The sequence below is a fragment of the Macaca mulatta genome, chromosome 19 (assembly GCF_049350105.2).
Source record: "Macaca mulatta isolate MMU2019108-1 chromosome 19, T2T-MMU8v2.0, whole genome shotgun sequence".
NCBI classification, from domain to species: Eukaryota; Metazoa; Chordata; class Mammalia; order Primates; family Cercopithecidae; genus Macaca; species Macaca mulatta.
The window spans coordinates 67,991,823-68,003,593 of NC_133424.1; the positions used below are offsets into that span (position 1 = coordinate 67,991,823).

General features: G+C 62.1%; 3 protein-coding genes across 13 annotated transcripts; all 3 read left to right on the forward strand.

The window, feature by feature from the left end:
• The first annotated feature begins 381 nt into the window (after positions 1–381).
• On the forward strand, positions 382–2,829 carry ZNF580 (zinc finger protein 580). Of its 2 annotated transcripts, none has more exons than XM_028839064.2 (2): positions 382–553; positions 1,856–2,829. In XM_028839064.2, exon 2 carries the CDS (start codon positions 1,868–1,870, stop codon positions 2,384–2,386), a length of 519 nt encoding a protein of 172 aa, XP_028694897.1. In that variant the 5' UTR covers positions 382–553; positions 1,856–1,867; the 3' UTR covers positions 2,387–2,829. The 2 variants fall into 2 exon arrangements, with proteins under 2 accessions (XP_028694897.1, XP_077838042.1); XM_077981916.1 differs by lacking the exon at positions 382–553 and adding an exon at positions 1,464–1,516.
• ZNF581 (zinc finger protein 581) lies at positions 401–4,980 on the forward strand. Of its 3 annotated transcripts, none has more exons than NM_001194834.2 (2): positions 401–553; positions 3,905–4,980. In NM_001194834.2, exon 2 carries the CDS (start codon positions 3,924–3,926, stop codon positions 4,515–4,517), a length of 594 nt encoding a protein of 197 aa, NP_001181763.1. In that variant the 5' UTR covers positions 401–553; positions 3,905–3,923; the 3' UTR covers positions 4,518–4,980. The 3 variants fall into 3 exon arrangements, with proteins under 3 accessions (NP_001181763.1, XP_014980444.1, XP_014980445.1); XM_015124958.3 differs by lacking the exon at positions 401–553 and adding an exon at positions 2,991–3,133 and having other exon boundaries at positions 3,905–4,975; XM_015124959.3 differs by lacking the exon at positions 401–553 and adding an exon at positions 3,156–3,384 and having other exon boundaries at positions 3,905–4,975.
• Positions 4,981–6,793: 1,813 nt separating this feature from the next.
• On the forward strand, positions 6,794–11,675 carry CCDC106 (coiled-coil domain containing 106). 8 transcript variants are annotated; one of them, XM_077976166.1, is made up of 7 exons: positions 6,981–7,046; positions 7,515–7,607; positions 7,759–7,834; positions 7,965–8,069; positions 8,166–8,342; positions 10,037–10,249; positions 10,920–11,675. In XM_077976166.1, the coding sequence occupies exons 3-7, from the start codon at positions 7,804–7,806 to the stop codon at positions 11,234–11,236; spliced, it is 843 nt and encodes a 280-aa protein (XP_077832292.1). In that variant the 5' UTR covers positions 6,981–7,046; positions 7,515–7,607; positions 7,759–7,803; the 3' UTR covers positions 11,237–11,675.
• The last annotated feature ends 96 nt before the right edge of the window (positions 11,676–11,771 follow it).

Sequence of the window (11,771 nt, forward strand, 5' to 3'; positions counted from 1 at the left end):
CTCTGGACCTCGGTCTCCACATTTGCCCAGCTGGCAGGAACATCCCTTCTCCCGCCCTCTACCTCGGTGGGTGGCCACGGCCGAGCAGACAGCGACGGCCCAGTGGAAAGAGGACAAACCCTTGTGGGCCTTCGGGCAAAGACGTAACTTTGCTTAGTCTCGGTTTATTGGCCGATCTCTTGTCAAGCGGCGGAATCGTTCCAGTCCGGAGGTGGGAGGGGAGCGGGGCCGCCGGGGGCGGGCGTCTTCAGCGAGCCCCGCGCCTCCGGTCCCCTCCCCGCAGGGCGCTCCGCAGAGCCGAGGGGTGGGAGCGCCGGCTCCAGGCGGCGGAACCTCCGCACGGGGCTCGCGCGCTTCCGGCCGGCGCCTTTTCCCAGGGACGCAGCCAACCCCTCGCACCCCCGCGCCCGCGCCCCCAGTCCCCGCGTCCCCGGCGCCGCCGGCCCGGAGCTGCCCGGAAGTCTCGGTTCCGCCGCCGGCGCTCGCCAGGGGAAGCCCGGGGCCGCCCGGGACCTCGGCCCGCTCCTCCGGACCCGAGAGGCCGCCGCACGGGGTACGGGGGCCGGGATGGAGGGAGGAGCCTGGCCCCGGGACGACGCCGAGGCCGGGCAGGCTGGGGGAGTGCGCTGGAGCCGCCCGAGATGGGGATGGGGGTGGGGAGCGGCAGGGTCGGGCGGAGGGACGGGAGGGGCAGTCGAGGCGCCAAGGCTCCTTGGGGAAGTGAGGGGAATAGGAGGGGCCCCGGGGCCGGGAGGCGGGGGGCGGTGTGTAGCGGGATGGGGGCGAAAACGCCCGGGTGCTGGGGTTCCCAGAAACAAGGGGAGTAGAGCAAAAGAACGGGCGGGGGCCATGCTGTGTGTAACAGGGAGAGGGATGGGGCTCCTGGAAGAGGTGAAGAAGAGAAGGAGAGATGCCAGATGTACACAGAAAGGAGGGGAAAGTGGGCTTGGGAGAGGTGCTGTGGGAAGCGGAGTCCCGGGGCCTGGTGCGCATAACGGGGTTTGGGAGAGGGCCCCTGATGGGTACAGAAAGAAGTAACGATGTCACCGCCATATATAGGGGCGGGGGAGAAAAGGGGGCCCTTGGGGAGAATGTAGCAGGTAGCCAGGTTGGGAGGTTGGGGTATACAGAAGGAAGGCATTTGAGGGGTGTATAGATGTAGTGAGACGATGGGTTCCGCAGTGAGTAGAGGTGGCTAGACTTCGAGGTGCTAAGTGTAGGAACAGGATGGAAAGGCCCTAGTGAAATGTGGGGAATTGGGTTAGTGGGGCTCTGGGGAGGTACCTAGAGAGGAAGTGAGGGAGGCCACGGAATATGAAGATGGGGAGGCCCTGTGGCATGTAGTGGGGATGGAGCCCCAGGAGGGCCTGGAAGCCGATGCGGGGGCTGGTTGGGCGGGGGGTGCGGCAGAGGGAGGGGAAGCAACCTGAACTGGGGCTGGGCAACAGGGAAAGAAGAAACCACAGATTAGAGAAATCTAGGCGATCAGCAGGGCCGGGGTGTGAGATGTAGAGAGGTAAACAGATTGAGGGATTGATTGCTGGGGTGGGTTGAGAGAGGAAAAGGGAAGAAAAGTCGGGGGACTACGCCCTCAGACCTGACCTGGGTGCTGAGAGGTGGATCCAGGAGTGGCAAGTGGTGGCGGGGTTTTGCAGAGCTCAATTGGATGTCCTCTCCGAGGCAGCTTGATGGAACGTGGGAGAGCTGGGCTGGAGTGAGTTGTTATTTTGCTGGGGAGGTGGTCAGTGGCGCACAAAGGGTAACAAGCAGCGATAGTGGGGACGCTTTCCATTTTAGGAAGCTTTTCCTAAAAGGAAGTGGCAATTTTAACTAATCTCCCCTCCGCCGCTCCCAGCTGCCGCTCCAGATGCTGCTGCTGCCGCCGCGGCCACCCCACCCTCGGTCCTCCTCTCCGGAGGCCATGGACCCACCGCCCCCCAAGGCTCCCCCTTTCCCCAAGGCGGAAGGCCCCTCCTCCACTCCTTCCTCGGCGGCGGGGCCCCGACCCCCGCGGCTGGGCCGCCACCTCCTCATCGACGCCAATGGGGTCCCCTACACATACACGGTGCAGCTGGAGGAGGAGCCCCGGGGCCCGCCCCAGCGCGAGGCGCCCCCAGGAGAGCCCGGCCCTCGCAAGGGCTACAGCTGCCCGGAGTGCGCCCGTGTCTTTGCCAGCCCTCTGCGGCTGCAGAGCCACCGCGTGTCGCACTCGGACCTCAAGCCCTTCACGTGCGGCGCCTGCGGCAAGGCCTTCAAGCGCTCCAGCCACCTGTCGCGGCATCGCGCCACGCACCGCGCCCGCGCCGGGCCGCCGCACACCTGCCCGCTCTGCCCACGCCGCTTCCAAGACCCCGCGGAGCTGGCGCAGCACGTGCGCCTCCACTAAGCTCGAGACCCGGCTTGAGCTGCCCTGCCCCTCTCAGGGCCACGAAGTCTGACCCACACAGCGTCACTCACTCCCACACACACTCCCTGGCTCCGCTGAGGTTACTGCCTTACCCTGGGCCTCAGTTTCCCCACCTTCCAAAGGGAGGAGCATCATTCCTTCCTTACCCCCTTTCTAGCTGTGTGATGTAGACCAAAGTCGTTGCCCCTCCCTGGGCCTGGGAACCAGTCGGAACTGGGTTCCGGTCCAGCTGTGCTGTGTGAGCCTTTGCAAGTGACATGACCTCTCTAAACCTTGGTTTTCTGCTCTCTGGAGCGGTGAACCGGTGGTTGACTGTGGGGAAGAGATGATAAAGAGCACGGGCACGGTCTGGTTCATTTCTGTATCTACCCCCCTTCCGCCCACGTCCCCTACCCTTTGCTCAATAAACATTCCGCACTTCATTTTCAAGCTCTTCCTTGCGTGTACGTGCGCGTTGGGTGCTGGGGGGTGGAGACCGGATCTTCCTCGCTTGGGTACTTTCCTCTCGGTGTGTGTTTCTGGCCGGAGCCGTTTCGCGACGGCCCGGGCGCCCCGCCCCCACCTTCCTTCCCTAGACCCTTTCCTCTCCCTTCGGCTTCTCTCTTTCGGCCGGCGCCGCCAGCTCCTGGGGCACACCCAGAGGTCCCCTTCCCGCCGCCGCCTGCAACTGCGAGGGTAGCCCGGGGCCGCTTGGAGTCGCCCGGACCTGAGAGGCTGCTGCACTGGGTACGGGGGCCGGGAGGAGGGAGGGGGCTGGGAGCGGGCGGCGGGAGGGGCTGGACCGCGTGGAGGGTACCTGGGCCGGGGCGGGAGTGGGGCAGGCGCCGGAGGAGGCTCTTCTGGAGCTTGCAGGGGGCGAGAACTTACACAGAAAGGCCCAGGAAGCGAGGGCTGTGGCCCCGGGGGTGGAACCCCGAGAGCGCTGGGACCTAGAACGAGCCTGGTGGTGGCCGGGCGAGCACTAGAGAGAGCCTGAGGTGGGTGGACGGGTGGGAGCACGGAGTTGTTCAGACATGTCGCTGGAGAGGGCCAGAACCTGGGGGTCCTCACGTCGGAGCCCCTGTGAATAGGTTTGGCTTGTATGGAGGCGGTCAGGAAAGGCTTGAGTATGTAGGATGGGCCAACACGCAGACCCTGCAAAGGGCTAGAAGGAGGGGAGGGAGAGGCCTGGAGGCCTGCGGGGTGGGGCACCCACTGACCTGGGAGGCCACAAAGAGGAAAGTTAGAGCGAGGTCCAGGTTGTGCAGAGCAGGTCAAGAGATCCTGTGAGTACAGTGTGTGGTGGAGCACCGAGGCTAGGAGAGCTTTTCCAAGGAGGGAAACCCTGGGGACCTTTTAGGGGGTCACAGAGTCCAGCTGTGAGTAGGACTGGAGAAGAGGGACTGAGGGCAGCAGGATGTAGAGGTCCTGGGCCGTTTAAAGGGAGGGAAAAGGATGGAGCCTGCGGTGCTGAGCTGCCCTCTTCTATATAACCTTATCCCATCTCCCATCCACCAGGCCTCAGCCAGCCCTCCGGATGCTGGTGCTGCCATCCCCCTGCCCTCAGCCTCTGGCATTTTCCTCCGTTGAGACCATGGAGGGCCCTCCCCGTCGGACATGCCGCTCCCCAGAACCTGGACCTTCCTCCTCCATCGGATCTCCCCAGGCTTCATCTCCTCCAAGGCCCAACCACTACCTGCTCATTGACACTCAGGGTGTCCCCTACACAGTGCTGGTGGACGAGGAGTCACAGAGGGAGCCAGGGGCCAATGGGGCTTCAGGCCAGAAAAAGTGCTACAGCTGCCCCGTGTGCTCAAGGGTCTTCGAATACATGTCCTACCTTCAGCGACACAGCATCACCCACTCGGAGGTAAAGCCCTTCGAGTGCGACATCTGTGGGAAGGCATTCAAGCGCGCCAGCCACTTGGCACGGCACCATTCCATTCACCTGGCGGGTGGTGGGCGGCCCCACGGCTGCCCGCTCTGCCCTCGCCGCTTCCGGGATGCGGGGGAGCTGGCCCAGCACAGCCGGGTGCACTCTGGGGAACGCCCATTTCAGTGTCCACACTGCCCTCGCCGCTTTATGGAGCAGAACACGCTGCAGAAGCACACGCGGTGGAAGCATCCGTGAGCTGGGCTGCCGGGTGCCCCAGGTACCACAGGACTTTGCAGGGAGCCTGGACTCCTGTCCAGACACCTGGTGAGAGCCCGAGGCTGGTGTTCAGGCCCCCGGACACAGACACAGAGCAGCCGCATCTCAAAGGCAGAGCCCTGCCTGAAGGAGGAATCCGTGAGTAATCTTCAGGTCCTCCGTGTTGTGGAGCTGAGATGGGAATGAGCTCCTACACAAAATGGAGTCCTCTAGCCTAAAGATATCAGCTGTTCCGTGGCAGAGCCTTGACTGGATGCGGGTGGGGAGTGTCGTATGTAAAGTCTCTGGCCTCATAAAAGATGGCTGTGGGTCATCAGGAATCTGTGCCATCTTCCTGAGGCTTCTGTGCTGTTGTTGGGGAAGGGACCCCAGTCCTGCCTTCCACCCCCCAACCAGGCCTGAGACCGATCAAACAATAAACGCGTTTCCCACCCTGAGCACTCGAGGTTTGTTTTTAGAGACGGCATCTCAGACCCTCTTTGGTGGCTGCCTTGCAGCAGGGAGACCTCAGCTTGCCTGGCTGGGGAATGGGAAGGTTGGCCTGCCTTGGGGTTATCCCCTCCTCAGCTCCTGAACACCTGGGTCATCTGGGAAGAATGTTTTTAAGCTGAAACAATTTTAAAACCACAACCTCCTATCACAAACACATTTTATATGGTAATAGAGTACACAGATATGCAAAATATATGTGAACCAAGTTTCCTTCCCTTTTTTTTTTTTTTTTTTTTAGATGGAGTTTCGCTCTTGTCACCCAGGCTAGAGTGTAATGGCAAGATCTTGGCTCACTGCAGCCTTTACATCCTGGGTTCAAGCGATTCTCCTGCTTCAGCCCCCCAAGTAATTAGGGTTACAAGCATGTGCCACCATGCCCGGCTAATTTTGTACCTTTAGTAGAGATGGGTTTCACTACGTTGGCCAGGCTGGTCTCGAACTCCTGACCTCAGGTGATCCACACACCTCAGCCTCCCTCAGGACCCTGGGCCTGGAAACAAAAGTTTCTTTACCATAGTTAGCTTTAGTATGTGTAGATTTTTTTTCATTAGCTATTATTATTTGAGATGGAGTCTCGCAGTGTCGCCCAGGCTGGAGCAGTGGTGCAATCTCCACTCACTGCAACCTCCACCTCCCTGGTTCAAGCGATTCTCCTGCCTCAGCCTCCTGAGTAGCTGGGATTACAGGCACGCACCACCACGCCCAGCTACATATTTTTTTAAACTGCTGATTTCATCCTATTCTATTGAATTCTCCACCCATGAACCTATAGTTTGGAAAAGACTAATCTAGGGCAGGTGGCTCCCCCTGGAATTTCTGGACCAGGCTGCAGTTTATTTGTAAAGTGAAGTGGGGAGGGGAGGATCATGGGTACAGCTTTGCAGGCGGTGCAGACGTTTAGATTCTCCCTCCATCGGGTTAAGACCTTGCTCTCCTAAGGGCTGGCCAGAGTCCAGAGCATGGATGCTTCTGGTGAACAGGAGAGGCAGGTGGAGCTGAGCCTGAAGCTAAATAAACATCTGCTTATTAATTCATTTTTCTTGCCTGTCTGTGCCAGGCACTGTGCTAGGCCTCATTTGCTCTTCCGACCTCTTTTTTTTGGGAGGAAGAACAAATCTTCCGTTCGTACTCCCCAGAGTGGGAAAGGAAAGAGCCTCCCAGAGGTTGCGATCATACCCCACCATCTGACCTCAAATAATACCAGCAACGCTCCTCTCTCAAGCCCTGACTATGGCCAGGTGCTGGGCTGAGCTGTGTGTCCCATCACTGTGTCCTCACAAGAAATGTAGAGGGGCCTGTAATTTCCCCATTTTACAGGTGAGTTAACAGGCTGGGGAGGAGCAGGAACAGTCAGGACTGGAATCTAGCTCTGTTCCAAAGCCAGCTCTTAATTACCAACATGGGGGGGTGGTGGCGTGTTCCTGCCCCTCGTTTTTCTGGAGAGGGGTAACTCCCCCCATTTTGGCCCCCACATCCCTGAGAACCTTGGGGTCTGGCTGTAGGAGGTGGGGGAGCTCTGGGGGGTCTGCGCTGGCTAGTTCCTGAGATCGTTAAAAGTAGATTCTCCTTTCGCTCCAACTTTCCCGGTGTCTCACACACTCCTGCCTTCTCCTGGGCCCACTGGGCCCACCGCCACCCAACCCGGGAACCCCCGGAGGCTCGCCAGCTCTCCAGAATGGGAATTTCTTGACGTTCCCTGCCTGAGCTTCGGGGAGGGCGGGGGAGTGCCGTAAGGGGCTATCGCGCAAGTGTAGACCCTCTGCTTCTGCCGCAAACGGCGGGCCTCACCTGGACCAGGGGACTCTCCAACGAGGGGCGCTAGTCTGGCCCGACTGGGCGAATCCCCGCGTCCGTACCCGTTCCGTCGCTCAGTTCCACGACTCGCTCCCCTGCCGCCCCGCCTGTTCGCGGGTGGGTGGGCGCTTCCCTCGGCTTCCCGTGACACTTTGCAGACGCTCCCCGGCGCCGGGCATGGGCGCCGCCGCCGTCGGTCCCCGAGTCGGATTCCGCGCGCGGGTGGGTGAGCGCGGGGGGCCTCGGCCCCTCGGACCCCGGGCACCCGCGGGCGGGGGATGGTGACCGTATTTGCACCCCCGCCCTGATGCATTCCCCCGCTGGGATCTTTCCACGACTGCTCCCCCTCCCACCCCCGGGACAAAGGGCGGGGGCGGCGCATCCCCACGCGTGACCTTTCCCCGTACTGCGCACGCGCCCAGCCCCCACCACCGGGGGAGGGTCCGCACGCCCACGCGAGTGCGGGGGAGGGGTGTGGGGCCCCGGAGGTAGGGGAGGCAGCGCGCACGGGCTGGACCTCCTCCTACCCTGGGAAGTTGGGGCAGTTTCCCTCTGCACCTGCCTCTTCCTTAGGCCTGGCGGTGGCCCGCGATGAGAGTCCTTCCCCTTCAGGCCAGGTGTCCCTGTCAGGCGACCCCTTGGGGCACCCAGCAATTTAGGGCTTCAGCTTCCTTTTCCTTCGATACCCAGGAGCCCACGTCCCCAGCTCACTTCTCCCCTAGGACCTCGGTGGCTGGGCCCCCTGTCCCTGACTCTGGGAACCCAGGAGTTTGAAGCCCAGGCGTGTTTTGCCTCAGTCCTGGGGTCTGGGCTCCCTCCTCCCTCAGACCAGGGATCCAGGCCAGAAGGTCCTTCCTGTCTCACTTCACCTCCCCCAGGATGGACCCTCGAGTCCATCCGCGTCCCTCCATTTGTGGCTGCTGTTTCTGTCCAGTGCCCCTGAGGCCCTCGGCTGCTGGGGTCCGCAGGAAGCCACGCCATGAATGACCGGAGCAGCCGGAGGCGAACAAGTGAGGAAGCTGGGTCCCCTTCCCTACCCTGGGTCCCGGTGCGGTCGGTCGGCTCCAGGCTGCCGTGGTTGGGGGGTGGTCTGAGGGGCCCGGGACTTCTCTGGGGTGACCCGGGGCCTCTCCTCTCCAGTGAAGGACGATGAGACCTTCGAGATCTCCATCCCCTTCGACGAGGCGCCCCACCTAGACTCACAGATCTTTTACAGTCTGAGCCCCTCTCGGGGAAACTTCGAGGGTGAGCCGAGGGGGCGTGGAGGGACTGGAGTCAGCTGGGAAGCCAGGCCGAGTCCCAGGGTGTGACCTGGTCCCCCCACCCTCGCTGTGTCCCTAGAGCCTCCGGAGGCTGCGTCCCCCGCCCTGGCTTTGATGAACAGCGTCAAGGCCCAGCTGCACATGGCTCTGGAGAGGAACTCCTGGCTGCAGAAGCGCATCGAGGACCTGGAGGAAGAGAGGGACTTCCTGCGGTGCCAGCTGGACAAATTCATCTCTTCTGCTCGGATGGAGGCAGGTATGTGTGGGGTGCTCTGATCCACCTGCCTCCCTGTCCCGCTACTGGGTACCCGCTCACCCAGACTCGAGGCTCCACAGTTTGCCTGGCTGGGTGGGACCTGCCATGTTGGCCCTCTCTGCTAGTCCCCTGCCTGTTTTGGGCCCCCAGGCCCAGCTTCCTCTTCACTTGATGTCCAGGACCTCATCCCCATGAACTGTCTACTGGGGCCTGTCCTCCTGCTTTTTCCTTCAGCTCCCCAAATCCCATCAGCCTCCAGTGCCCTGCCATCTGCTTCCTTGGCCTATGGTGACTTCAGGACCCTGGAACCTGAGAGTCCCTCTCTTCTGACTCCTAGGGGGACCTTCCTTCATCTCTTTGGCCGAGAGGCCCACCCTAGTCCTTTGGGTTTCCTCAGGGGGCCCCTGATCCTCTTCCTGGCCCTGTCTTCTCCAAGATCCAAGAGTCCAGCCATCCAGCCTCCTCCTGTCCCCCCCCGTCCCCGTGTGACACCAGGGGCCATCTTCCCACCCACCCTGTCCCATCCTTGGTTAATGAGTTCTCCTTCCTCATGAAAGACATTAAGGCTCTTCCTGTGTGGGCCTTTTTGGGTGGGGACCCCAGCAGGTGCTGTTCCTCAAACCCTGCCCCAGGTTCCTGGGCAGTCCCCGCCCACATACCTTGCTCTGCTATAATTCATGGCCAGAAGCAGCCGGGAGAGCTCCCATAGCAGCCCCCAGCCCCAGCCAGTTCACAGCTAGCATCTTCTCTTGACTGGTGGGACCCTGTGTCCTGCTTAACACATTTTGGACCCCAGCCGCATCCTCTTCCCCAGATGGTCAGGCCCTTTGCCAGACAGCCCATGTCCTGGAGAACCCACACTTTACCCCACCTACCCTCAGCTCGGCCTTGCTAGCTCCTTGGCTGAGAAGACCCCTCAAAAACTCCCACATCTCTCTTTGTGAATTCAACCTTTTCCCTCAAAAACTTGGGCAAGGGGCCTATGGTCTCGTGGTGTCTGTTACTGGGAACCCAGCATCTGGGGATCTGGCCTTCCCTCTGCTCTGGAACAAACCGCCTCTGACTGCCCTTGCCTGCCACTGTCTCCTCCCACTGATGGCTCCATGCTGGGTGACTGACTCCTTTGCACAGATGGTTTGGTCCTGCGGCCTCGGCACTTTCCCAGTGGGGACCCTGGCACCAGACCCCTCTCCTAAGCCGCCTTCTAGAGGACCCTGTGTCTGGGCCTCCGCCAGCCAGCTCCCTCTGTCTAGATGGAGGTGGAACTCATCCTGCTGGACCCAGGACCCCTGATTTCTCTCAGGGTCTGACCCCCCGACTCCAGCCAAGGCCTGGCCTGCCTCCTGGGTTTACAGAGGCCACTCTCCGGAGGTCCCACCCAGTCCCCAGAAATCTCTCCCTCCCCTGTGGGAACCGCATATACTCACAGGGGTCCTGAGGTCCCTGGTCGGCTGCCTCCCCAAGACCTCTTGCCAACCCAAGCCTCTGAGAAAATGCTGCACCCATTACTACCTCCCACAGACCCCAGCAGGCTCTACTCAGCCACCAGCATCTCTACTGTCCTCCCTGTCCGTTTCTTTAGGGGACCAGCCCAGGTTGGGGGATCCAGTACTGGGGACTGCAGCCTCTCTCAGTCCCAGGACCTGTGATGGGATGTCTGGTCCCATAGTTCACGTGTGTGTCTCTCTCCCCAGAGGACCACTGCCGGATGAAGCCTGGGCCCAGGCGGATGGAGGGGGACAGCCGGGGTGGGGCTGGGGGCGAGGCCTCGGACCCTGAGTCAGCAGCCTCCTCCCTCAGTGGAGCCTCCGAAGAAGGCAGCGCCAGCGAGAGGAGGCGGCAGAAGCAGAGGGGAGGTGCTAGTCGGAGGCGCTTTGGGAAGCCCAAGGCCCGGGAGAGGCAGCGAGGTGGGTGAGGTGCATGGCGCGGGCGCTGAGGGGCCTGGGCTGCTGAATTGCTGTGTGTCCTTCCCAGAGGCCCTCCTTTCTCTCCAAGCCCCTCCAGCTTTGCTGGAGAAAGACCCACCGGGTTCTGTCTCTCCCTCCTCCCTTGTAATCCTGGGATTACAAGGCGTGAGCCATAGCACCTGGCCTGTCCTGGGTCTACTTTAAGTTTTGGTGAACCCTCGAGGGCAGGGCCACCTTGGGCACCTCCTTAACCTTCATCGGTAAGAAGGAGGTGCGCAGTAGGACCTACCTCGGGGCGGGTGAGGCTTGAATAAGTGAATTCACCTGAGGCAGGGAGGTGAGGGTGATGGCTGGGCGTGGTGGAGAGGCGGGCGGGGGGGGGGGGTGTTGTTGCTGGGACCGCGTTGGTTGAACCCGGCCTCTCGGCTCATGTTCTCTCCTCACCCCCCTTCCTGGGCCTGCCTCTTCCCATTTCCCACTGGTCCAAGTACTGGCTGCGCTTCTTCCCCTCCTCTCCGCCCCTCCCTTCCCTGTTCTCCGTATCCTCCTGCACCGCCCGTGCCTCTGCTCGCCGGGATCCTTCCTTCCCATGGCCGTTTCCCTTCCCGTGTCCGCCCCCTCGGTCTTGGCCCCTGCTCCTCACTTCCGTGTCCCCGCCTCCGCCCCGCAGTGAAGGACGCCGACGGGGTCCTCTGCCGGTACAAGAAGATCCTGGGCACCTTCCAGAAGCTCAAGAGCATGTCGCGGGCCTTCGAGCACCACCGCGTGGACAGGAACACCGTGGCGCTGACCACGCCCATCGCCGAGCTGCTCATTGTGGCCCCCGAGAAGCTGGCCGAGGTGGGCGAGTTCGACCCCTCCAAGGAGCGCCTGCTCGAGTACTCCCGTCGCTGCTTTCTGGCCCTGGACGACGAGACGCTCAAGAAGGTGCAGGCGCTCAAGAAGAGCAAGCTGCTGCTGCCCATCACCTACCGCTTCAAGCGGTGATCGCACCACGCCTCCGCGCCTCCGCCCGGGCCTTCCTCCCCCGCCGACCCCGGCCCTCCCCAGGCCCCCGGTGGATGACCTGAGCCTCTCCCTGCCGCGCCCCTGCCCCTCCTCCTCACTCCCTGGGTTGGGGGCTCCCTTAGCCCGGCCCCCAAGCGCGACGGCCCAGGGCCGGCCGCAGCCCCTTCCCGAACGCCGGCATCCCCTTCCGCTTGGGCTGCCCAGCCCTGTCCTCGCCGGACCCCTTCCTCCTGGAAATCAACCAGGCAGGAGGGTGCCGCCCCCCTCTCGGGTGGGGGACTGTATAGACCCCGTCTCCGCCCCAGCCCCGCGGAGGAGCTGCCCACCTGATTCCCGGACAGACCTCCCCAACTCCGCGCGAGACAGAGAATTATTCAGAGAATTTAAATTAAAAAACGACGTGAAAATTTGGAATAAACTGGGCCTCAGCCTTTTCCTAGGAGGGGGACGTGCCTGGGAGGGGGAGGCCGTCGCCCCGACGACGGTGATGGGGTTGCTGGGGCTTCCAAGGGGG